We start from the raw sequence: 27,215 nt of genomic DNA on the forward strand, positions 1-27,215 counted from the left end.
AAAAACCTCTGTAGGCAGACTAACCTTCCAATAGTCAATCTGCAAACAGTGCCTCTCTTCCAATCATCAGGCTTCTAGAAAGCTGCTGAAGAGTTAATTTTCACAGCTGAAAACAACTTCTCTCTAGTTGGCTCTGTTCCTAGCTTCTTGGGTACTACTCAGTTTACTCTACTTTCACCTTCTGTTTTTCTCTTCCTATAATCCAATCTCACTTCCTGTTTCACATGTATAACTCTTCATAAGCATGTCTCTAATTTGTGAAATGAAACTTAATAATTTCACTTTTCTTTTGGTTAAGAATCCAGTGCACCATTTATTATTTTCCCACTGTATTCAACAATTATTTCATTTACTATTTTCAATGACAATTTTGAAAACTCTGAAATCATCAACAGTCAAATGAACTAATAGACCATAAATACCTTATAATCATCATCACTTCAATCTTTGATCTGCCTTTGTACAGTTCCTTACATTATATTAATTTGAGCGATAGTTGTCTCTCTGGTCCCCAAAATAGTTTTTTCATGTCTTTACTCAGTAGTTTATCTCAGACTTTTTTTTATTCACAAGGTGATTTTATTTGCGTACACAAATCTTTTTCTTACCCTTCCTGCAATTCAGTTGAATTTACATGCAAAATGAATAATATCTTACCCCCTCAGTCCAATGAATACATATTGTTATTTGTAAATTAAAATTTACAGTGGTGGGGATGGATTTCTTACACTTGGAGGCAGAATACATCATTTCTATATCCAGCTTTTTCTTTTCTTTTTTTTTTTAAGTTCTTAAAGCTTTTTATTTTCAAAACATATGCATGGATAATTTGACAACATTGATCCTTGTATAGTCTTATGATTTATATTTTCTCCTCCTTCCTGCTACCTCCTCCCCTAGATGGCAAGCAATCCAATATATGTTAAACATGTTAAAATATATGTTAATTCCAATATGTATAAACATATATAATTCTCTTGCTGCAAAAGAAAAATCAAATCAAAAAAGAAAGTAAATGAGTAAGAAAACAAAATGCAAGTGAACAAAAACAAAAAGAGTAAGAATGTTATGTTGTGATCCACCTTCCCTTCTCATGGTCCTCTCTATGGGTGTAGATGGCTCTCTTTATCATAAGATCATTGGAACTGGCCTCAATCATTTCATTGTTGGAAAGAACCAGAATTAATCTTTATATAATCTTATTGTTGTTATGTACAATGATCTCCTGATTCTGCTCATTTCACTTAGCATCAGTTCATGTAAGTCTCTTCAGGCATCTCTAAAATCATCCTCCTGATCATTTCTTACAGAACAATAATATTCCATAGTGTTCATATACCATAACTTATTCAGCCATTCTCCAACTGATGGACATCTATTAAGTTTCCAGTTTTTTGCCACTACAAAAAGGGCTGTCACAAACATTTTTATGTATAGGGTCCCTTTCCTTCCTTTAAGATCTCTTTGAGATATAAGCCCAGTAGAAACATTGCTGGGTCAAAAGGTATGCACATAGTTCCAAATTGCTCTTCAAAATGGCTGGATCTATTCACAGTTCCACCAACAGTGCATGTGTTCCAGTTTTCCCATATTCCTTCAACATTTGTCATTATCTTTTCCTGTCTGTCATCTTAGCCAATCTGAGAAGTGTATAGTGTAACCCAGATTTTTCAATGATTGGATGTAAATCACTTATCTCTCCTAGACCTCAATTTCTTCTTATGTAAATGGGGAGATGATGCCAGTGCTATTTTCCTGTGTTATACATGCAGCATGTCTTTTCACAAATAAAATATGAATAGAGTACTATACAGGTTCAAGAGATTGTTCTTTAATTTAAAAAAATTAAAAAGTCTGTAATAACATCAATTATTGTGATTAAATTATGTTGGATGCAAAAATGTAACCTAAAAGCCTCAGGAGATATTAAAATCACTATTGGTTGGAGGGGGGAAAAAAAAAGACTGATTTTTATCATTACCCGATCTCCAGCTCCAGAGACTGAAACAAGAAAACCTCCTCTCTGCAGGTGGATGGCAAGTTGCCTCATCCATCGGCTTGATAATGAAGCTCAAAGTTACTAAGAGAGTTTCTCTTTTAAAGTTTATTTTAATTTGATTTAATATGCTATTATGAAAGTGTCATCATTGCAGATAACAATAATTATAGTGGTTTGTTTAATTGCTTTAATATATTAGACAATTAATTTCCTTTTAGTGTTGAGAAAGATTAAACAGTTTCTAGTAAAAGTGCATGTGTCAGAAATTCAGCACTGTGGTTTGTTTTCTAATATTGCTATGGGAAATTCACCTGGATAGACTGCATTTGAAATGAAGAAAAAATGCTAATGAAGTTAATTAACAGATGAATATGAATAATAGAATGAGGGAACAAGTCAAGGAAACTTATTGTTCTTTTTTTCTCCTTTCTTTTCATGAAAAAAATCAGTCTAAGAAAAACAAAGGTTTGGGGACTCAGTTCTTCAGACTGCCTGTATCTACAGGGTATCTAAGTTTTAGAATTTTAATGCCTTTCTATGATAGTGGAAAATTAAGAAGGATTTAGAAAAGAACAGATTTCAAGTAATTCACAAAAAATGGGGGGGTGGCTTTTGAAGGTTATATATTCTTTATATGTTATTTCCTTTAAAATTAGGAGCAGAAATAATTAGAAAGCATTGAAATGATTATTAATTGAGGTCCATTGAGTCAAAAAGTATGGAAAAATCATTCCACACTTAATGATTTTCAGATAGTGCCAGAATATCTCTGCCTTATGCACAAATGATCATGTATCTTTACTCAAAATCATTCAGCCATTCCCTATATCACCTTTTAACTACTGTTTCTTAGAATTAACATTTCTATCCTGTTTGGCAAAACACTTTCTTCACATCAACCACATAAAGAAGATAGCCTATCTATTATTAAAACTATTTTGTAGATAACAAAATTTGAGATTCTGCTGGGGAAAGTGAGGGATAGGTGGTATTTGTATTTTGCTTTAAAGTGAATAAAGTACTCTATATTTTCATTCATTGCCTTGTTTGATTTTCAAAATAATACTTTGAAATGGGTAGTCCAAATCCATCTCTGTTTTACAGATAAGCAGATTGGACCTCAGATAACTGGAGTTAGAATGCAAACATTTTGTTGGTAATGGCTATTTTTTTCCCTTTTTTCTATCTCTAGTATCTAAAAGAATACAGTATAACAGTGAGTCCCAAAAACACTATGGGGTAGGAATAATTAATGTATTATTAAATTCACGGAATTGAAGTTAATTTACTTATACTCAACCAGATAATAAATGATGGAGGGGATAAGATTTAACTGCATATCTCTACTTCCTCTAAGTCTAGTTCTATTTATTGTTATCATCATCATTATTATTACTAACAACAACAATAATAATACTATTAATAGCCAGTACTTAATGTTTTAAGGTTTGTAAAGTACTTAATGAGTTATGTCATTTGATTCTCCAAACTTCCTTTTGAGATGGATGCTATTGTCATCTCTATCTTACTACTTACTAGATCCATGATTTTGGCAAATCATTCAACTTTGATTGACTTCAGTCTTTTAAGCTGAGAGATAGCTGGACTATAAGTCACTTGCTATTCCCTGGCAAATTCTTCATCATCCAGCTTTCATATGTGGAACTTTCCCTGGAATTTCTTTCTTTTGCTCATAGAGTTACTAATAAACTATTAAAACTTAAGTTAGCTTTAGCCTCCTCTAGGAAGTCTTATTGATTTAGAAACTATGGATTAGTTTCCTAATTTATAAAATTAAAAAATGATAATAGTCTGCCTTGCAGGGTGGTTGTGAGATATATTTGCAAACCTTAAAGCATTATATAAATGCTTTGCTTTTTAGTCATTTTTCAGTTATGTCTAATGCTTTGTGACCCCTTTAGAGGTTTTCTTTGCAAAGATATTAGAGTAGTTTGCTATTTTCTTCTCCAGCTCACTTTACAGATGAAGAAACTGAGGCAAATAGGGTTAAATGACTTGCTTAGAATCATAATCATTATCAGATAGTCTGATAAAAGTTTTGCAAATATCATCTCATTTTATCCCACAACAACCCTAAGAGAGAGATGCTATTATCTCCATTTAATAGATGAGCAAGCACAAATAGATAGAATTTAAATGACTTGCCCAGGTTTTCCATTCTAGTGTCAGACAGGATTAGTATGAGTCTTCCTGAAGCTAAGTATAGCTCTATTCACTGTACCACCTAGCTACCTAGTCATTTAGTATACTTCTAACTTAATTATTCCCCCTTCCCTTATGCATTTGTTATATATATGTAAACAGTACCACAGCTATTTGCATATTTCTTATATATTTACCTGTAGTAAAATCTAAGAGGGCATAGATATACAAATTATTCATTTCTTTTAGCACTCAGAAAAAGACTGGCAATAGTTAATAAATATCTGTTGAATTGATTTAATGACATGAATTAGAATTTAAGTGGTGAATAATGAGAAAAGCAAGAATTTTACACTTGAGAATATTCATAGCATTTCCCCAGATTTTAATCTAAATGCCCTCTGTGGTGAAACTTAGATCTCCCTAAGCTGTAATTAGCTTTCCAGGTCCCTGAGCCTGGGGCCTCGAATATATTAAGTGGTCACACTGTTTGTTGAATTTGAATTTGAATCTGAACTGTCACAAGTAAAAACTAATTGGACATTCTACAAAAAAATTCACACCACTCTCTATTTGGAGTTGAGGTCACCATAATAATAATAGGTCACACTGCCCCTAAGTTTAAGATTTATTAAAGGGATTTGTTCACTATGATCCTCTCTAGTTAATACAGTTCAAATGTTTATATTCCCTTGAAGAAACTGAGGCTCAGCATGGGTTTAGGGGAAACTTATATATGATCCTTGTATTGGGGGGACTGGAAAAACTCATTGGTCTTTTTAATCATTTAGCAATGAGTTTTCTTTAAAAAGATACCTCTTATGGTAAATTGTTGGCCATAACAAATTTCTGACTTTAATTCTACTATTTATTCCTAGGGGATTGATTGTTAAAAAACAGGGATTCAGATCCTAAGAGTTTCTGGAACTCCAAGGTTGTCTTTTTGTTCTTTTCTTCTAGATAAGAAGTCTCATTTCATTATACTGGCTATGAAGTTCCTCTCACTTTCCACCACACCCAAAATACATGAGACTCATAAGGAATTACTTAATTCTGTTTCTAAAATTCCACTCTGTCCAGATTCAGGATGAAATGTGGGGACCCATCTTAACTTCACAATTTATTTATGTCTAAAGCTTATTATGTTTTCAAACTCAGGTGTAGACAGAAATTTGATCAGTCACAAATTGAATGTCACAGATAAACAAGGAATCAGTGATTTTTTAAAATGAAACTGCTGTGTATAAATATATACTTATGTGTTTGTATATGCATAAGTATTATATAGATATATTCCTATTTCAACATAAGGTTTTACAGACTATGAGTATTCCTGTAGTCAAATCTATACACACATACACACACATGTATATCTATGTATGAATGTATGTTCCATAACATTCCATAACATTCATATATACCACAATTTACCCAGCCATTCTCCAATTGATGGGCATCCTGAATGTATGTATGAAAAGAGATATACAATAAATCCATTTGTGCATTATTTAGGAGGGAATCAGCTACTTTCTATTAGCTGCAAAATATGTTTCTACACAAGAACAGTAATCATCCTGATTTCAATTAACTTTGGATTTAGAATAGATGAACAGGATGTAAAGGTACATTTTGTTAATAAGACAAATATAGACACAGAGATGTTTTTGATGTATTTTTTTTTTTGCCTTGTTAATATGGGAAGGGCAAAAGGAAAATAGAGGTTTAAATAAATACAATCTTTATCTCTCTCTGTCTCTCTGTCTATATCTGTTTCTCTCTCTCTCTCTCTCTCTCTCTCTCTTTCTTTCTCTCTCTATGGTTAAAGCTATTTGTCTCTGTCTCTGACTCTGTCTTTGTCTCTGTCTCTCTCTTTTTCTGTTTTTGTCTCATTTTCTGTGTGTGTCTCTTTTGTCTATATCTGTTTGTCTCTCTGTGTGTCTCTTTCTTCTTCTCTCTATTTCTTTCCCCCTCTCTTTCTCTTTTGACCTGTAATGTCATAAATCTATACCTTCCTCAGTGTGGAAACTCTCATGGTCTTAAATGATAGCTTAAGGCCCTGGAAGGTTAAGTGATTTACTATACTGCTAGTATGTGTCAAAGACTCAATTCAAATCTTCCTACCTTGAGGTTGGCTTCCTTCATTACATCTGCTACCCTTTCCTCATGTCCCATTTGCTCCTTCTCACTTCAACTCCCTCCATCTTTCTATGTACAAATCAGTAATATAATTGAAACATAAGAATACGGATTATGTTCTCATATTTCTAAAATTAAAATTAATCACCCCTTTAGGAAAAGCCATGACCATCTGGCATTTATATAGTATTCTCAGGTTTGTAAAGCATTTCATATATCTTGTATTGCCAGTTTTCCTGACTTCTATTTTGCTTTATATTTCTATGACTGGAAGAGAAACTGCAGCTGATGACTTTATGAAACTCTGACTCACTTAAAATCAATGTATACACAAGTCATAGGTCCTCTTTGAAAACTATGAAAGAAAAATGCATGTTATATCATTTGTATCTTACAATAATCCTCTGATTTAGTTGTTTTTATTATCCAAATTTTCCGGATGAGGAAACTGAGCAAGAGAAAGGCTCAGTGAATTACCTGGAGTTAGAGAGCTAGAAAGTTTACAGGCAGGATTCAGCTTCAGTTCTTCCTTACTCAAGTCCAGCACTTTACCCACTCTTTGTCTTTGCCATTAATAACCATGTCCTTAGTTGATTTTCTTTGAGTGGAGAAAGGATATTGTCAACCATTTCTTTAAGCTGATTATTTCAACCTAATGTATGATGCAAAAAAAGGAAAAAAAAAAAGAAAGAAAAATCCTCGTTTACTATTCAATTCACCCCTCATCTAGTAGATAGCCTTAATGTCAAGAAGTAAGTTATTTTTAAATTATATCTGTAAAGATGTATTTGCCTTTGTGCCCTCAAATGTAAATTTCATTCTCTATCCAAGGTTGTGTATTTTCCAAACAGAAAAATAAAACAGTGCCATACTCAAAGAGTTCACATTCTGATAGGGGGAAGCAACTCACCTGGAACATTTGGGCTACAAACTCAGTGGAAAAGCCCAGTGATCATTAGAATGAATCTTTAAACTTGATGGTAATGATATCTTCTATAATGCTATTAATAAAACTATATTTATTTCTTTGTTGATCCATTACCACAATTGTATCAGGGTGAATGTGAAAAACAAATACAATGAAACTCAATAAGGACACATACACCACCTTAAACATGGGTTCAGAAAGTCAGTTTTAAAAATATAGGATGGTCAGGGATATGTTTTAGTCTATTTTCTGAAAACAAATTTTTTAAATCTTGTTTTATTTGTTTAATGGGTTACAAATTCAGAATGAGTCAACAATGTGATGTGGCATCCCAAGAAGGTAATATGGTCTTTAAAAATCATACTATCTTGAAATAAAATGATAATAGTCTATATTTACAATCTGGTCACATTCTATTTTAGTATTATGATCAATGATAGGTTACACCATGTAAGAGAACCATTGAGCAGTCAGAGGAGGCAACCATGATGTCAAAAGGTGTCATTTTCCTTTATAATGAGATTTAGCTAGAGAAACTAGTGGTTAATCTTAAGAGAAAAGAAGATTCATATATATGCATTGTATGTGTGCCATCATAAATAAATTTTTATAAACTGGTTTCCTTTTTAACTCTATGTATTTTATCTTATCAATTTAAAAGCATAATTTTGAGAAGGGGTCCCTAGTCTTCACTAGAAAGGCAGAGAGATCCATGACACAAATAATGTTAGGAAGATCTTCTTTAGAGAGTTTGTAATTTTTAAATTAGTTCTCCTCTGAAGTCATTGAGGGAAACTCCTTTTCATCTGCATCTTTAGCATTTAGTATTATTTTCTAGGAACAAAAGAATTGCTGGAAGTTAAATGTATTATTGGCTAGCCCACCCTAGGAACAGAATACTAATTTCTGACATCAAGCTAAATTTTTCATCATTACTTGAAATTGCTTTACTAGTATCATTTGTGATTCAGAAATTGGCCCATATTCTTTCACTTTCTCATAATATTTCCAAATCTGCATGACTCACAAACAGCATTACTGTTGCTCTATATTGCTAGTTTACATGATATATTTAGTGTGTCCAAAATCAGCTTATTAACCTTCCCATCATAGAAAATGCTTTTGAAATAAAACTCTTCATAACTTTTCTTAGAGGCTTTTAAAATTACTTTCTGACTAGTTTTCCTTTTTCCATTATAATTTCTCTTTTATCTACCTTCCACAATGCTGCCTCTATACATGTCATAATATGCCAGTAACATCTTTTTATTACTCTATCCAAAAATTCCTCCCATGGCATTCCATGACCTACTAGACTATGCTGTTTAGCATTCTCAAATATGGTAAAGACTGAATATTTCTTTAAGGCCCCAAATCACATGGTGTGGTGATCTTTTTCTTCTTTTAAAATAAGTAAGATAAATAGTTTTCTCTGGCGGAAGGGGGTAGGTTTCTTGGGGAAGGTTTTTCTGGAGGCATCAGTTCAGATCAATAATTACCCTAAATGCAGCCAGCTGGTAAAAATACAAATGTTTATTTCTCCTTCCAAAGTAGCCTGGTTAGTTGAGCCCTCTCTCTCTCTGCTTGGTTCCAAGAGCTCCCTCTGAATGTCTCCAAATCCAAAGATTTTGTCCTTCAGCCTCTGCCTCTGCTTTCTTCAGCCTCCAGAGCCAGCACCAAGTTGAATCTGTCTTGCCTCTGAGAGAGCCTTCTCAATCTTCACTGAGCTCTTGACTCGTAGCTTCTTCCTCTGAAAACTCTTCTTCCGCCACCAGCCAGCCAAGTGGAAAATATTCTGGAATATTTCTCTTCACTGACTTATATATGACTCTTCTGAGAGAATGGGATTATGGGTTTTCTCCCATAGTGCTCTCTGGCCCTAAGAGCTTCAAGGGAGGTGTAAATTCAGATATCTCATACTAAACCCTGAAATTTCCCAAACGAGTGAACTCCAATAAGTAAAGGTGCAAACACAAGCAGTGTATCAATTAGTTCTACTTAGTACCTTGTTTCAGGTTCTGGCCCAAAACATCTTCTTGTAAGATCATATCAATAATCTATCAACTCTAATGAGTTAGCAGTTTGTAAAGATTATAATAACATGGGACCAAATTCAAGCTCTATACTTCTCTAATGCAATATTCCCTTCTTCCTCTAGTTAGAAGTAATTGATGGCATATGGTCCTGAACTATGATAAATCAGAATTCAAATCTGGCATCAGATACTTGCTATCTGAATTAACTTAGACAAATCACCTAATAATTGATTGTCTCAATTTCCTCATCAGTAAAATGAGGATAAGAATAGCACCTTCCTTAGAGAGCTGTTATAAATATCAAATGAAACAGTATTTATTAAATACACACATACACACGTACATACATAGAGAGCACAGTGCCTGGCAAATAGTAGGCACCATATAAATGCTTATTCATTTCATTTCCCAACTTGAAAGTAATTTATTTCCCTATATATAGATTTTAAGAAAAAAAAAATCCCAAATTGTACCATTAAAAAAAATTCCTATTATCTCTTGAATTACAATTTATTTGTACAAATATTGGTTCTCTTTTTCCATTAAAATATAAAGCCTTGATAAAAGAGCCTATGTTGTACAGCATCCATCTTTGTATTTTGAATATTTGAATTTTGGATCTTTGTAGAAGAGTCTCTTAAATATAGTAAGAATTTAATAAATGTTTCTTAATTGGATTGAGAGACAACATGAGAAAGTAAAATGTTAGAGATAAGGCCAGAAGACATAAGTTTTTCAATTTCAACACTGCCAGCTACCACTTCTATAGGAAGCCTTTTCTAATCACTCTTAATTCCAATATTCAATATTCAATAAATATTTATTAATTGTCAACTCTGTTCCAGGCATTATACTAAAGTGCTAGGGATACAACTAATAAAACAAAACATAGACCCTGCCTTTGAGATGGAGAAGTAGACAACACATCAAAGGAGACAAGAAAGCTGAAAGGGATAAGTTATCCAGTTTGGAGCCATCTTCCTGGGTCTTAAGTCCCTTGTGTATAAAATGAAGGAATATATAACTACTAAAGTTTCTTCTGGTTCTAGCATTCTTTGATTTAATCTGACAGATTAGAAAATATGAGAAGAAATGCAAAATGGATACTTAATATGATAGATAGCATTTATAATTGGTAGCAATCTATATACCTGGAAGGGACTCAGAGGTCATTGGGTCCAATTGCCTTTTACAGTTGGGCAGCTATGTGACACAGTAGGTAGGATGCTGGATCTGGAGTGAGGAAAACCTGAATTCAAATTCAGGCTCACATTTCCTAGCTGTATGAGTATGGATAAGTAATTTAACTTCATTTGCCTCAGTTTTCTATTCTGATAAATGAGTTAGAGAAGGAATGACAAATCTCTAGTTTCTTTGTCAAGACATCCCCAAATGGGGCCGTGTAAATTGAGAATGGTTGAAAACAAATGAACTTTTAATAGATAAAGGAATGGAGGGCTCTGGAAGTTATGTGACTTGCGGGTCAAAAACATAATAAGTAGGCAGTCAAGAGCAGCATATAGCTCCTTTGACTCTATGTCTTCATTATGTCTCTTGACATGAGTTCAGATTCTAGCCTTGCTACTTACCAACTCTGATCTCAAGCAAGTAATTTTTTCTCCTTTTCACCTTAACTTACTCATAAGCAAAATGATATCAATACTATTTTTATACTGCCAAATACAGGGTTGCCTGGAGGAATATATTTTGTTAAAGGGAACATGCTATATATGAGTGAGAGCTTCAGGGTTGGGATGCACAGTGGTTAAGCAGTACAAAAGCACCTCAGAGTACTTCTCTAGAACAGACACTGTTTTTTACAGCAGCCTCTTATCCATAACCTCAGTGGCTTCATTAAAAATTTAACACAACAGATTGTCTTACATTGCTCATAGGTTTGCATTTATAGGACTAATTTATTTTTTAAATCAGATTTCAACAACTCATAATATTCTGTCAGTATTTACCTTTCACCAATACATGGATAGACAGATGGCTGTCCAGATCATAATGCAGATGGAGGGAGTGATGATATATGGATGAGAATATGTAGATCTCTTTACATTCATATATATTCTAAGTACTTAATATTAGCAGCTGTGGGTGAAATATCATCATTTTTATTGTCAACCGCTCCACGCTGAGGTAGTAGGTTGGCGTATAATCAGTTCAAACCGCAATGCTAGTCATTTATCCTGAATAATGTATTTGTTTACTTACACTGATGTGCACATATATCTTAGTTACATGTCACAATGAATATAAAACTCACTGTGGCCAAAATGTATCATAGAGAAGACCGGGGTCCAGGAGTCTTCCTGCCTTTGCAGTCAGAGCCTTCACTGAGGAGAACATTCCCTTAATTACTATTCAGTAATTGTGAAGGTCATTGACCACATGAATACTCCAATTCAAAAGGGATTCAAGGATGTAACATAATAAACATTGTATCATTGAATAAGCAAGAAGCAATACAATTCATGCCTTAATTACTGGAAAATTAATGGAAATAGTGTATCAAAATATGATTTTTTAAAATGGAGATATGGAAGCTATTTCAGACATTAAAAGACAAATGATTGCAATATTTTAGATATGAATTCAATTGCTGCAATGTGCCATCTTAATGCAATTATGAAACCCTTCTTTTGACACCATAATATTTGAATTTATATTAGCCTGTGGATATGTGAGCATGGGTGTTGAGCATGGGAAATACAACATATCCTTGAAAAGCCTTATGAAAAGGTTTTAAGATCATGCCCTCTAAATGATATACTGTACAAATAGACACACATGGGTCATATTTCACTGAACTTTTTTTCATTCTGTTGATCTGATGTTAAGATTTAAATTGAGTCTATTAAACACATACATTTATATTTATCATGGTGGTTAAATTGTGAAAGTTGAGAGCAGGCAAATGTTAACACAGAGCTGTTCATTTTCTTAGATTTACTTATTATTACTATTAGATATCAACAGCACAATTCAGATAGCTTGTTTTTAATGTGTAATAAGAAAGATGGAGTCAGAGACAGAGAAAGACCAAAAGACACTGATAAAGTCTTAAACTAGGATGATCCTTATTTAGGGCCAATTCTTTTAAGAAAATTTAAGACTATTTTAAATATATAAATCTAAAAATCTAGCAAGTCTCCCATGCATTGCAAATTCAATGTGGTAAAGGTATTATGGTAGACAAAAAAGTTAATGTATTCTTGTCTTAAGAAAGACAGTGTTCAGAATGACAAAAGTCATTAGTTTGTTCTCTTAACTCTTGGCCAGATTACTTAATTAGTTCTCATTAATGAATGCTAATCATAGAATGGTAACCCAAGATGTTTGGTTGAAGGAATTATGGATATTCAGTCTGTTGAAGACATGGCTGGGGAAGGGTCCAAGATGACAGCTAACTCCAAGCATCTCAAGGACTGTTAGATGGAAAAGTGGTTAAATTTTCTGTGCTTGGATTTAAAAAACAGGATTAGGAAAAATGGGTAGAAGTCACAGTTTCTCTGAATGTAATGAAAGTATTTCTAATAATTCAAGCTTTCTAGGAGGATAACAAGTTCTTTATTTCCTGCCATTGAATTGATTATTTTGCTGGCTTTTTGTAGAGAAGATTCTTATTCATATATTGGTTGGACAATATATATTTCTATTTCTATTTCCTGATCAGATTAGGAAATGATTTTTGACGAGTGGATTTTTACATATCTCTCTCAAAACAAACCCAAAAAACATATCAAAATATTTAAAGGTACTTGCAGGATGAGGAGTAATATGTCTTTTTTATGATATTCTCTTTAAGATCAAGAACAAAAGCTAATAAAATTCCAGTAGTTATGGCAATCTAAACTATTTAGATGATGTATAATTTTAAAATGTTGATATGTAAATAAGAGAAAATTTTTAATTAAAAGAAGGAACACCAAAGGCATGCTTATTAATGATTTTACTTTATAAAATGTCCTTTTTTTCAAACCCCAATTCCCTATTGCTTTTCTTTTCCTTTCATTTTATCATATACTGATAGATGGCAAAGAGAGCTTAGAACTAAAGTGACTTTTGTAGGCCTCCAGTTCAACCACTTTATTTTATAAATAGAAAAATAAAATAAGGCTCAGAGAAGTTAACCAATTTATCCAAGGTCACACAGTAAATAAAGCAATATTAAAGAAGGAAATTCAAATTTAGATCCTCTGACTCAAGAAGCAGCACTCTTTTATACTGCTACAATCCCTAAAGATCTAAAAATGAACAAAAGCCCTTGGGGGATAATGTCTCCAAAAGATAATAATAACTTACATTTATTCGGCTATTTAAGGTTCACAAAACACTTTCTTTTTAACAACTCCTTGAAGTACACTATGCAAGTAAAAAATCTGTTTTAAAGAGGAGGAAACAGGGGCTGCAAAAGTAGCCCCATATCATAAAACTGTCAAAGTACCAGAAGTAAGCCTCAAATCCAAGATTTAATTGCAAGGTGAGCAATCTCTTTCCTCCTCTATAGTCAACAGAAAACCCTTAATGTAGTACCATTTCATGTGTCCCCCATAATTTTACTGTTTTGGGAAGAGAGAAGGGGATTTTTTTCTTGTTTTCCTATGTCTTGTCTTTCAATTATTCAGTTCACATTTTCCTATTTTATAAACTTCCACTGTTCCCTTCATCCCCTATTCAATTATAAATTCACATATTTTGCATTCCCCTGTTGACTGTAATTTACTGCTCATAGCTTCTATCCTTCTGCTTGTGGAAGGCTCAAGAATTATTTATCAAGCCTCACCAGTATATTTCAGTCAGTCAAGTTCTTTTTCCCCCCTCTAATACTGAAAAATCTTGACTATTTAACACAAACCCATGGAATCCAATTAGAACCATATTTAGACAATGAAGATGAGGCAGTTTGATGATTACCTTTGATTAAGGGAAGGGGAGAAGTTGCTGGACAATTTCTGGGGTGAAGTGTCTGAGAGAGGGATAATGGGCAAGAGGGAGGGCTAAAATCCCAGAGCTTTCAAGCCTCATCAACTGCATTTATTGGAGAAGATTTCCCTTCATTGAAGAAGAAAATAGATTCTCTATGCATACAATGTGTGTGTGTGTGTGTGTGTGTGTGTGTGTGTGTGTGTTGTACAGAGAAAAAGAGAGAATGCTTTTGTATTTTCTTCGTCTATGGGTCCATATATATATTGTATGTATATATACATACATATACGTATATGTATATGCATTTTTTTCACTTCATTCAAAATGAGTTTCCAAAGCTTGGTTCCCATGCCTGTTTGTCCCCATCTCTTGAGTTGAGAAAATTATTTTTTTAATGAATTCTCATCAAGTTTCTAATTATAATATCTTTATGTTTAATATTTGTCTTTCAGATGAAAGACAAACATTTGGGGGGCAGTCACAAAGGACATGAATAATTTCTTTAGAAGCTTATCTAATTAATTACACTGCTCTGTAATGTCTTTAAAATGTGAACTGCCCGTCATTTTATTAATTTAGATAAAAGTAAATCTTTAGTGTTTAAATATGACACTTGTGCTGAGAATCCTGATAAGACACTGTATTCATTGTTTGTGTGTTTATCCAGTGGAGATAAAGGGAAAGAAGATTGCTCAGAATGTTTTGGGCTGATGATTTCTGTCTCAACTCTATCCCATAAAGAAGTAATTTTGAAGGCCATTTATGGCACATGCACAATGTTCATAAGGGAATATCAACTAACTCTTTCACCAAAGAATGCCTGGGACATGGAGTACTAGAGGGAAGAAAAAGAAAAAGATGATTTGGTGCATTCTATGATTTGTAGATATCAAAGGAATCATTATATCTGCTTGCATCTCATTGCTTAATCCAAGAATGGAATCAAAGGACCTCAATTCTTATCCTGACAAACAAATTATTAGCTGAATGAGACCATGAAAGCCATTTATTTTCTTTGGATCTACATCTTCATGTTAATTAAAATTTAGATGACACCTAAATTATTAAACTGTTCAACCCTTTTAGGAGAGAGAAAAATTAGATAAATGGAGAAAAGGAGGGTCCTTCTAGGGGAAAAAAAGACATCAATATAACATGTAAGAAGTAACGCACTCAAGGTTGATAGTATAAGAAAATAAACCACCATCAGACTATTGGAATATTGAGTCTATAACTTCCAGAAACAGAAATAGATAGAGTGAATGATAACCCCATAGTACTTTTGATCTTGCCATACCTCATCTGTAGTATTGTGTTCAGCTCTGAAGCAATAAATAGAACTGATAAGCTAGTGAGAATTCAGTGGGCAGAAAAACAATCAGAATAATGAAGAGCCTTAATTACATATCACATGATTTATCAGTTTAAGAAAATTAAAATATTTAGCTTAGATAAAAGAAGAATCTGGAGAGTTAGGAGAAAAATAATGGAAGATGTCTTCAAGTATCTGAGGGTTGGTATATGTACAAAGATTAAAATTTCTCTTCTCTCCTCTACCTTTCCCAGAAGGCAAAGCCCAAAATGATGTGCAAAATTGCAAAGAAGTAAAGTTTAAAGTAAATATGAGGAGAGATGTGAGACCATCTTTCAAGTTAGCATTATGCAAAAGATGGGCTACCTCAAAAGATGGTGGATTCTCCCTACTTGAAGATCTTAAAATTGAACCTGAATGACTCCTTTTGGAATATGTTACAATAGGGATCATTTTTGTATATGGGTCAAACTAAAAGGCCTTTCATATCCCTTGTAATTCTCAGATTATGTGATTTTAGGACTCGGGGAGACTATTTTTATCTAGCAAATATATCTAGGGAAGGCATAAAAACATTATCTTTTAAAACTTGTTGAGATTTCATAGAGCATTTCCTCCCTTCTGTGGGTTTACTCACCCATTCTTCAGGTATATATATATATATATATATATATTTTTTTTTTTTTTTACATGGCAAGAACTGTGAATGAAAACCATAGTAAGATTAAATTTAGCTTCTTTTATTGACTAAAACTATATATCCTTATAGTCCCAGAGTATAACACACAGTAGATTAGAGAGAAGAAAACGAAGCCCCAAGTAGTGAATAATTACACAAAGGATGGCAATTGAGTAAACTCCAAACCAAGAGGAATAGCTATAACAAAATTGAATCACAATTCTTTTTTTTTTTTTAGAATTTTATGCCAACAAAAGCTTTTATTAATTTTTAAATTAAATTATTTTTCAAGTATCAAAAAAAGTATTTCCTCCCATATCATTCCTATGAAAAAAGTTTAAAGAAAAATTTGTAACGAAAATTTGCAGTCAAGCAAAATATCACCATTCTGTGAGCTGGATGGGGCAAATAATAATTTTCTTATTTTAGAATAGAGAATCCAGAGCATTGTCAAGACAAAGTGGCTTTTTCAAGGTTACACAAATAATAAACTGAACTCCAAACCAAACATTATTACTTCAAACAAAGGGCTTAATCACACATTCATCAGAGATTTAATCTACAAGAAAGGTTGAAAGTTAGACACCCAGGCCATGTTCTTGGGTTGTGTTATTTGATTGAGGATTATGAGTCTTGTTGTCATTAACACATGGAGAACAAAAATAAAGAACTTTAGAAAAATGAACAATTGCAAGAAACTTTTGAGTCTTCCTGCCTAAATAGATTGACACATAATTCAATTCAAACAACATTTATTAAATACCTGCTATATGTCAGGTACTGTGCTAAAATGCAGATCATCAATGCAACTATTTCTAGTGGGGGAAAACAACAACAGTAAACTGTATATTTATGGTCCATAGTTTAGAGCAAGAGATAGAATGATAAGAAAAGATCAATGAGCCAGTTAGTTAACAAACATTTACTAATTTATTAATTATTTACAATGTGACAGAAAGCAAAGCAAAGCAGGCGGTTACATTCTAATGAAGACAATAATGTAAATAACTAAGCATATGCAAATATAATCTGAGAGGGGAAGACTCTAGCAGATGGGGGATGAGGTGAAGGTAGAAAAGCCTCCTAGAGAAGGTGGAATTAAAGATAGAAGGTGCAAAGAGAAAATAGGTTGATTTAACATATGGGCTATTGGACTAAAATTGAAAATGAGCCAAGCATCAGGTAAATATCTGGTTCATGTTCCTGTTTATTTCTTTAGAGGCCAGTATCTTCATCCTTGAACTTCTTTGCCGTCTATAGTACTGCAGCATAATAAATTATAAAACTGAGTGATTTATTGTTGTTTGTTGTTGGTGCTGTTGCTGCTTCTGCTGTCTTCCTTTGGTCATATTAATGCATATTAATGGATGAAAGGTCCTCCAACTGAAAATTACAATAATAATTAGCATTCACATAGGGCCTTGGAGTATGCAAAAAAAAAAAAAAAACCCAAAAAAACAAACAAAAAAATACTTTATACACTTGTTTTTCTCCCAATAACTACTGAGCAAAGTCTATTAAAGTCTATTATTATCTCCATTTTATATATGAGGAAACTGAGGGAGAGGAAGACAGATTCCAAAGGAGCTTTCTTACTGCTTTTCATCCATGGAATTCCATCTCATAAAACCTTCCATACCTTTACTTTGGCTATCCCCAAATACCAAAAATGCATTTTTATAATTTCCCTAGATTTTTTCAAAACTTAGATCAAGTGCTACCTTTCATGTGAAGCCTTTCTTTATCCCCTCACCTGCTTAGTGCTTTCTCTCTAAAAGTATATCAACTTTTTATATATTGATACATGTGTATATAATCATCTCTGGATAGATTGGAGTTGTCTTGAAGGCAGGAAGGACTTTACTTTTGTCTTTATCTGAACCATAAAATTTAGAGCAAATTAGTTGCTTAATGAATGCTTGCGGAGTGCTAAGAAGGGTCCCATTAAATTAAAAGCATAAAGTCATAAAATTTAAAAGCTGGGTGACCCAGTCCAACCTGTCACTATAACAAATAAATACTTCTGGTATTCAGCTTCCACTCAAACATGTTGACCAAAAGGTCACTATTTTATAATATACCCCATTTCATTTGGATAGAGCTCTCATTATTCTTAGGCAACCATGCAATCATTTTTTCTTTCCATTCATGTAATTTAGTCAACAAACTAATAGTATGTTAAATGTTGTTAACTAGTTACCATGCATGTAGAAAAGCATGTGGTCCCCCTTGAAGTTCAATTGGTTTCATGACATTAGCTTAAGTGAGAGAAGGTATATAGAGAAGCATGATAAACTGAATGTTAAGAAATCTTTAATCTTAGTTCAGGAACTATCTACAATTCTACTATTTGTAAAGTGAGGAGATTAAGATTAAGATTAAGATAAGATTAAGATTAAGATTAAATTATAAATGAAAAGATACCTATGGTAGATAGCTGTGTGGGATATCAAGCATAGTTTGACCTTTTGGTCTATAGTTTGATAAATATAGTGGCCACTTGAGTGTGTGCTTAGTCATTTACCAATTAAAAATCTCAGTCTAGGGTGGGAGATATAAAACTGAAATCCTGAACTCCCCTAGGAACTGGGAAAGCTGACTTATTAGCAAATTTTAAAAAATCTAGGCATAATAAAAAGTCCTATACCAGGAAGGAAGCAACAAATATGGAAAGGAAGTAATAAAAATAATTATATTTTATGTGGCACTTTAATATGAGCAAAACTCTTTACAACTATATCTCAGTTGATTCTATAAGGTATTATTATTCCCATTTTACAATTCAGTAAATTGAGGATAACAGAGGATAAATGACTTGCCAGGATCACATAACTAATAAATATCTGTGGCAGGATGTGAACTCAGATCTTCTTGATTATAGCCATTGTTTTATTTTTTGAACACCAAGATACTTATGATTAGGAATAAGGTGTTCAGAATATCCCAAGTCAAAGGAATAGTTTGACCTTGAGGAAAATCACTGTATAATTAATAAAAAAGGCTAAATAATTTTTAGTGTTTTCAGATTAAGATATATTAAATTTCAATATTCAATCTCTCCATGATGTCTTTCCTAATCTCTTTACTAAGATAGGTTTTTTCTTCCTCTGAACTCTTGAATAGCATTTTTCCTTTCTTAGTCACTTATTATTCTTTACTTTATAATATAGTTATTTGAATTCCAGACATTGCCCTTGCTGGACTAGAAGCCCTTTGATATCAGAGATATGTCTTATTAATCTTTATACAACCTTCAGCAACATAGTACAGTGTTCTCTCTGTCTTTGGCTTGGCAAATACTTATAGATTGAGGAAGTGTTGAATACATTGGCAGGGATAGAAGTTATGTTGTAGGAAGTTAAAGAAAAATTTCAAGGGTCTAAAAAAGAATTCCAAGCTTATAATAAGACGTTCAAAATGTGCTAATTTGTTTACTTAAAAAGATGTGTGAATGGAGCATCTAGATGGCACAGTGGTAAGAGCACTGGCCTTAGAGTAAGTAGGACTTGAATTCAAATACAGTTTCAGATACTTAATAGTTTGTGATACTGAGCAAGTGCCTGATATGTTTGTATGTATGAATTATGTATATTATCATGGCGCAAATTCAATAATTTTGAAATTGAAAAGGAGAAACAAAGTAAGAAAGGAAAATAGAGTACTAAGAGGATCCAGTAAAGACCCCTTTAAGCTAAGAATGAATCCTATTAATTTGAAGAATATATTTATCAAAAAAGGAGATATTGAAGATAATTAAGAAGACAAAAATCTAAGTGGAGGTGTATAAGACTGATATGGAAGTCCAGGTTGAAAAAAAGTAAAGTCTTAGAGCAAAAGGAATCACTTTAGGATGAGATTAGAAAGAGAAATATGAAGAGGGTTTTAGAAGGAGAGATAAATATGAAAAGGAAAAAAATAAAAGATTAGATAAAATGGTCAACAAATTAATCAGGGAAGCAGTATTTGGGTTATAGGGAGTGATTATGTCACTGAATATCCACCTATCCTTATCATATATAATTGTGTGTTTATGTATGTATGTGTGTGTGTCTGTGTGTATCACCATGCTATTTAAAATAGACACAATTTCTTCCTATAATAAAGTATTTTCTAAAAAAATAATGTTTGATGGTTGTAATGATTTAGATTTTATCAACACTATAAAGAAAGGTCAGAATTTTGAAATACATTCCCAAACCAAATATTTCTTCTCACTTAATTTCCTTATTAATATTCAGTGTCATGCAAATAGAAAGACAAATAAACAATCAGCCATCTCTAAAGCATTGTATATAATTTACAAAAGATCACAAGATCATTATACTCTAGAGTGAGGAGCAAATGGCATTGCAGTTAGAAAAAAAGAGGTATGAAAATAATGGCACTTTATCTTGACCAATTTATCAATCATTTTAGAAATTAAGATGAAAGAAAATATATTTTATTTAAAGAATTATTTGTGGAGGTCTCAGCTATTCAAATTGCACATGAAGATTATTGTTATTAATGATAATAGCTAACATATAGCACTTACTAATGAGATAACTTTATAGTTATCTCATTTGATCCTCCTAACAATCCTGAGAGGTAGGTGCTATTATTATCTTCATTTTACAAAGAAAGAAACTGAGGAAAATTGAAATCAAGTTTCTTGCCCAGATTCACAGATCTAACAAATGTCTGAGGCCAGATTTGAATGATGGTCTTCCTGAGTTTATGCTCAGTATTCTATCCATTCCACCATCTAACACAGTAAATAATGAATACTATTAAAAATGATCTGGATTCATTCCTATCAAGAAGAATACAAGCATCAATTGGACCATAAAATATTAACAAAATGGAAATACTAGAAATATTCCCAATATTGTCTAATTGTACTTTTTTCTAAGCCCACCCTTCATCTTGTACAATTGGTCTGAGCTATCGTCTTTGTTAAGGACTGAACATAATATATGGGCAGTCAGAGCGACTAATAGAGCAAAATATACTGTGTTCTGCCAAAGATAAACAAAGAAATCAATCCTGGTTGTTTACAACATCCCTTCCCTCGTGTATAATGCACTTTATCAATAAAACAAAGCCTGATACACCAGAGGACAAAAAAAATCTTATTTAGTCAAAGAAGGTCGTCATTAAATAAATATCTTTCCAAAGATTATTTGAGGTAGATTTGTTCTTTTTGGCAATGGAGCACTGACTAATTTTATTTGTTGGATGGTCAGATGCAACATATGCTTTGATTAAAGTGTCCTATTTTAGAATATCATAGATAGATAGATACACACATACACACACATACACACACACACACATAAGCACACTTGCACACATCCTCACTTTAAGGGAGATTATCTTTTAAACCCATTAAATTGTACATGCAAGGTAAAATAAAGTAAAATACACTCAATGCTTGTTATTTTTTCCTTCCCATAGGGAACCACAGTCAAATATCTCGAGTACCTGTTGCTATTAAAGTGCTGGATGTCAATGACAACGCCCCCGAATTCGCATCCGAATATGAGGCATTTTTATGTGAGAATGGAAAGCCTGGCCAAGTAAATATCTCCATGTTGTTAATCCTGAATGTGTTTTTATACCACTGTCTCATGATTGAATAACCTAAAGTATAGCCCATGTTTTTAACATATATGTTAGCAAAACAATTAGGAATATGTCATTTAGGATATTAGATATAGATCTTGTGCTTGTGTCATGTGTGGTAGCTCATCCTACTGATAGTAAAATTAAGATAGTCAAATTGGCTTCAGAAGTAGAATAGCTAGCTATTCCATTTATACAAAAGGGAAATAGCATATTAGAGATATCTTTTGGAAAAGGGTGCTTGAAAAACAAACAAAAATTGAGGTTAGGATAGGAAAACTGTTTGAACTTATAGGGTAAGAGAAAAAAAGAGGAAAAACATGAAACAGAGATTTGTTGATTATATCAGAACCTGAGTTATTACACTCAAAAGAAAGAAAAAATATTTAAATGAAGATATGTGAAAGAAAACCACAAGAAACCTCCAAAAATGTAGAATAGATAAATACAATATGTGCAAAATTTTAGTCAACAAATTTTTAGTGAACTTTGGGGAGGGAATTTTTGTTTTCATAGTTGCGCAGAGAATTAACTTTGATGGAGCTCCAATATTACCAATAAGGAGACTCCTGCTACCAATGCATATTATTATTCATTCATAAACTTTCCTAAACAAAATTCTTCCCCATTTTAACAGACAGATTAGATTCTTGAAGGTTTCTCCAATAAAGAGCATTCTCTGGTAGATACAGACTAGATTCTTGAAGACTTCCTCAATAAAGATCATTCTCTGGCAGATACTAAAAAGGTTTTGACTAGGGACTTTTCAACGTATCATGGATCTTGTGGTCAATGATAAGGTAGTTTAGGGAGTAAAGATTCATCACAGGTGGTGAATCTATTGGGATACAGAACCTCATGAAATCAATTATTAAGGTTTGAAAAGTCTGTGATTTGTCTCAGTAGAGGGAGCATCCACACTGAAGTCTAGATAATAAGAATAATAAGTTGATAATTATGAAAATGATTCATGTTTTTCAGCTAATAATATCTGACAAATATATAGCCTTTTAGGTTTGTTTGCAAAATGCTTTACATACATTATGTCTATTTTTGTTTTTGTTTTTTTTTTGCTTCACAGTAGTGTATGTAGAAATAATGGGGGTGGGGTAGGGCAGAATCTTAGAATCTTGCTACATGTTAAAATGGAAATAGGCCAATGTTAAGTTCAACAGAAACAAGAATGTAATATCATTTTTACCAAGCTGCCAATGTACTGTATGTTTTTGAAATTTACCATTTTTCAACTTCCTCATTTATTTCTGGATGGTGACATTTTAATTTAAATAAACAGCAGCTGACAGTATGACACTAGAGTTGTTAATCTAACTATTCTTGTGCCTCATGTGGGTGTTAGGAATTAAACTTACTATTTGCCAAAGCAGGTATCTGACAAGTCAGATTTGTTTTTTTTTTTTTTTTTTCCCTTCAAAGTAAGCAATACTGTAGCTTGATGCCTTTTTTTAACTATTAAAAAACATCAATGTTTTGACCTTCCAGGAAAACGAGGATTTTCCTATACAACTATTGCAGTATTTGAAATATCTACATTTACTATGATTATAACACCTTTTTTATTTTATGAAATAATTATTTTATAAAATAATAAATTTCAAATCCAAAATTTAAAGTAGCACAATGATTTAAAATATAAACAGACACATGACTGCTATTCCCCTCAAAATGGTTATCCTGGGAGGCACGTACTTCAAGGATGTTATAAGATTGGGTCAGAACATGTTTGGGAATTCCTGGGAATTACTTTCAGAGATTGTGTCACATCATCATCTGACTCTGACATGATAGGATGAATACTACATAAACAAAAGGAGTAAGGGGCAGTGTAAAATACTGAGAGTGAAAATATGGTTCTAGCTGCATGACCCTAATATAGACTAAGAATATTACTTTGAATTTATAATTTCATTTCTCTGGACTTCCTTTTCCCTCTCTATAAAATGAGAGGGTCAGCGTGAAGCAGAGTTATATTGTTTATGTCACAGATCTTTTGGCAGTTTGGTGAAGTCTTTAGATTCCTTCAACAAATAATTTTTAAATGCACAAAATAAAATAGTCAGGGTCAGAAAGAAAACCAATTATATTGAAATACATTTATTAAAGTAATAAAAATATCTTCATAGACTCTAAGTTAAGAACCACTGGAACAAAAAGTGTTTTAATGTTCCTTCCAGCTCTAAAATCAATGATTTTTAAATACCTGCTATCAAAGGGAGAAAATATTGATTTCACTTATAATTTTAGCATAAACCCATTATGTCTTTAGAAGATAGGAATTTTCCAGAGGTCATTTTAACATTTTGGTTTCTAACTTAGCCTAGTAGCATCATGTTCTGGTACATGTTATGCTGAAAATTTAATGGGCACATGATCTCACTGATGAGAATTTTCTCTTTACTAGGACAGAGCATAACCTTTCCATGCCTTCTTATTCTTTGTGATTCTAATTCATGTCTTTGAAAGATCATCTCCTATATCAGGAATTCTTAAACTTTTTCCATTTAGGACCCTTTTTTTTTTTGCCTGAAAAAAAGTTTATGTGATCCTATATATAGTTTATAAAATAGGTATACAAATCAAGTACTTAGTGATAATAAATCATAATTTCACTACCCTCATATTCAGTGACAGACTAAATATAGGGTTATAAGCCACATTTTGAGAAGTTAGCTCTAGAGGATACACCAAATGTGAAAATGGGACTTTTCTAAAGTAGTGCATGTTTTGTGGATGCTCAAGCTATGCTTGACTATGTACCTATTTTTCTTTTCTTAAACTATATAAAACACCTGCTTCCTTTTCTAATTATTGTTATTATTATTATTATTTTATATGATTATATATCCACTTAATATTATTCTTTGGAATACCCAAAGTCATTATTCTTCAAATTGTGATTTTGTATGATTTGCAAAATGACATCAAGAATAGAGAATGCTAGTGTAAAAAATGCATTCTTTAGAATCAGGTTAGTTGCAAGGACTATAATATTTGTCAAATGTGACCCAGCCTTTCTTTCATTCTATTCAATTATACATCTGGGTCACTGTCTATTTCTGTGCTTGTCAAAGTTATTTGTACTGATGCACTAAGTGGATTCTCCTTTGAGCTATTATCATAATTTAGTAAATATGCATTCTTCATTTATTTCTCCCTCCCCTAGTGTGCATCATTAAGTGAGCATCTTTCAAATTTTCAGTGAAAATTCTTTTTTAATATTCTGGGGATTGATGCAGTTGGCATAAATGTGAATTGGGGAATTTTAAATTAGAGAATCTTGCAGTTAAAAGGCTTATATAAGGCCCTCTTACCTGTACATGGATAGAACACTCTTCACACTGTAACCAATAAGTATTCCTCCAAGTCTTGTTGGAGGACTTCTAGAGAAAGGGAACTCATCACCCTTGGAAGCAGACTATTCAATTTCCTATAGGTTTTAAGTTATTGCCTTACATCAGGACAACATTTAATTCATAGAAATTTGCTCTATGGGGCCAAGGTAGACAAATTCCTACCCTCTAAAGTGATAATCCTAAAACACTTCAAGATTATTATCATATATCTCCTAAATTGTCATTTTTTTATAAAAACCATTCACATTCCTCTTAGCAAAGGATAAGAGTACTATCTTCTACTAGCATTAACCTCTATGACTATTTTAGTGAAAATCAAGATTTTATTAGATTTCTTAATTAATATATCTCACCATTGACTTAGACATTTATTAGGAATCCCTCCATTTTGATTATTTGCTTATGAGATTGTTTAGGGCATCCTCAATATTACTAGTGGATACCTTCATCAAATGTGTGTCTTCCTGTTTCATCCTTACTTGATTTTCTCTACACCTTTAATTCTCACACAGTCTTGGTGAATTGTGACATTATAAGTAAATTTCAATCTCTCTGAGCCTCAACATTTCCACAAATAAAATGAATATTTCTGTTCTTTTGGTACTTAATCCGGTTATATTGAGGATATTTGAAATAATAAATGTAAAGTATGCTACAAACCTTAAAATCATATATCAAACCAACCAATATCATTGTCATTATTAATAACAACAACACATTATTATTTTGATAATCAGAAAATCACTGTGGTATCATTTGTCAAAGAACCTCATATGATCTTAATGTATGCCTAGGAAGACATCTTGTTGGAGTAGAGTCTTTAGTATTGTATTTTGCCCTACTTAGCAAAACTTTTTATTAATCAGTCAACAATAAGCTAAGTAAGGATACTTTTAATTAAACTTTGTGTAATGGTAAAGCTGTTGTTTTCATAATAAATTACTGATCGTGTGATCTGTTCTCTTTTTATTTCTCTATCAAAGATATATTACATGTGTGCATAAGGCATTTAGAACAATATTCTAAAAAAAGAGACATCTATTAGAAGATAATGGTGTTTTTCACTTTTTTATCCTTGCTTTCTTGATTTAAAAGAAATCATATGAAATTTAAGATATCTTTTAAAATTGATGAATGATTATCTTTAAAATGATCACTTCCTAACAGATTTTCACTGTATTCATTTTGTTTGGTACAGCGATTCTTCTTGGATTGACTTTTTAGATTTTACTTTTTGATTTATAATTTTACTTACTCAGTAAATCAGTCACCAAGTGATGATTTCTTGGTTACATTTTCATCAATGCAATGATTGCTACAAATGGTAGATCTGTTCCATTTCTTATCTATTTGCTTTCCTCTTTAAAATTTTTGTTTTGTTTTGTTTAAAAATTCTTGAAATAATGATTTTTAAGACAGTGTCATGTCAAGAATTCTGAAGACTCATGTATACTCACATATATGTACACACATACATATGTATATAAACATGTATGCATATACATATACACAATACATATATAATGTGTGTGGGTATTGAGATGTCTCTATATATCCATATATTGTATATGAATCACTGGTCTATGATTCTTTTCATTTTTCTGTTAAAATATTCTACATGAAAAATATATTCACGATATGGTATCCTAATATACGCTATGTAAACAATGAATATCATATATATGTATTGCATATATGATATATATATATATCTATCTATATATACACACACATGTATATGTTATGTGTAGATATGTAGATGTGTTCAGCTTCTCTTGGAAAGATATATGACTTAGATCTTCTGTATCTGTTAAATACTGAGATTATATAACATAATCATTGTGTTTATTTAGCATTTACAAAACACTTTTCATGCTATCCCAAGCTGTTACTCCCTCCTGCCATCAATTATCTAGTATATATTTTTCATACTCTTTTATACATATATATGCATATATATATATATATATATTTTTTCTCTATACTCCAGGACCTAGAAGAGTATCTAACAACAAATATTTGTTCATTGATTATGCTCATAATATTTGTTAA

At 32.2% G+C, this 27,215-nt stretch overlaps 1 protein-coding gene across 1 annotated transcript in view; it reads left to right on the forward strand.

The window, feature by feature from the left end:
• CDH8 (cadherin 8) overlaps positions 1-27,215 on the forward strand; it is a 527,274-nt gene that overhangs the window by 384,966 nt on the left and 115,093 nt on the right. The window contains exon 9 of the mRNA XM_051975087.1: positions 21,625-21,746. Within this exon, the coding sequence (XP_051831047.1) occupies positions 21,625-21,746 (122 nt within the window). The remainder of the gene's footprint in view (positions 1-21,624; positions 21,747-27,215) is intronic.

Source organism: Antechinus flavipes, chromosome 2, assembly GCF_016432865.1.
Source record: "Antechinus flavipes isolate AdamAnt ecotype Samford, QLD, Australia chromosome 2, AdamAnt_v2, whole genome shotgun sequence".
In the NCBI taxonomy this organism is placed as follows: domain Eukaryota; kingdom Metazoa; phylum Chordata; class Mammalia; order Dasyuromorphia; family Dasyuridae; genus Antechinus; species Antechinus flavipes.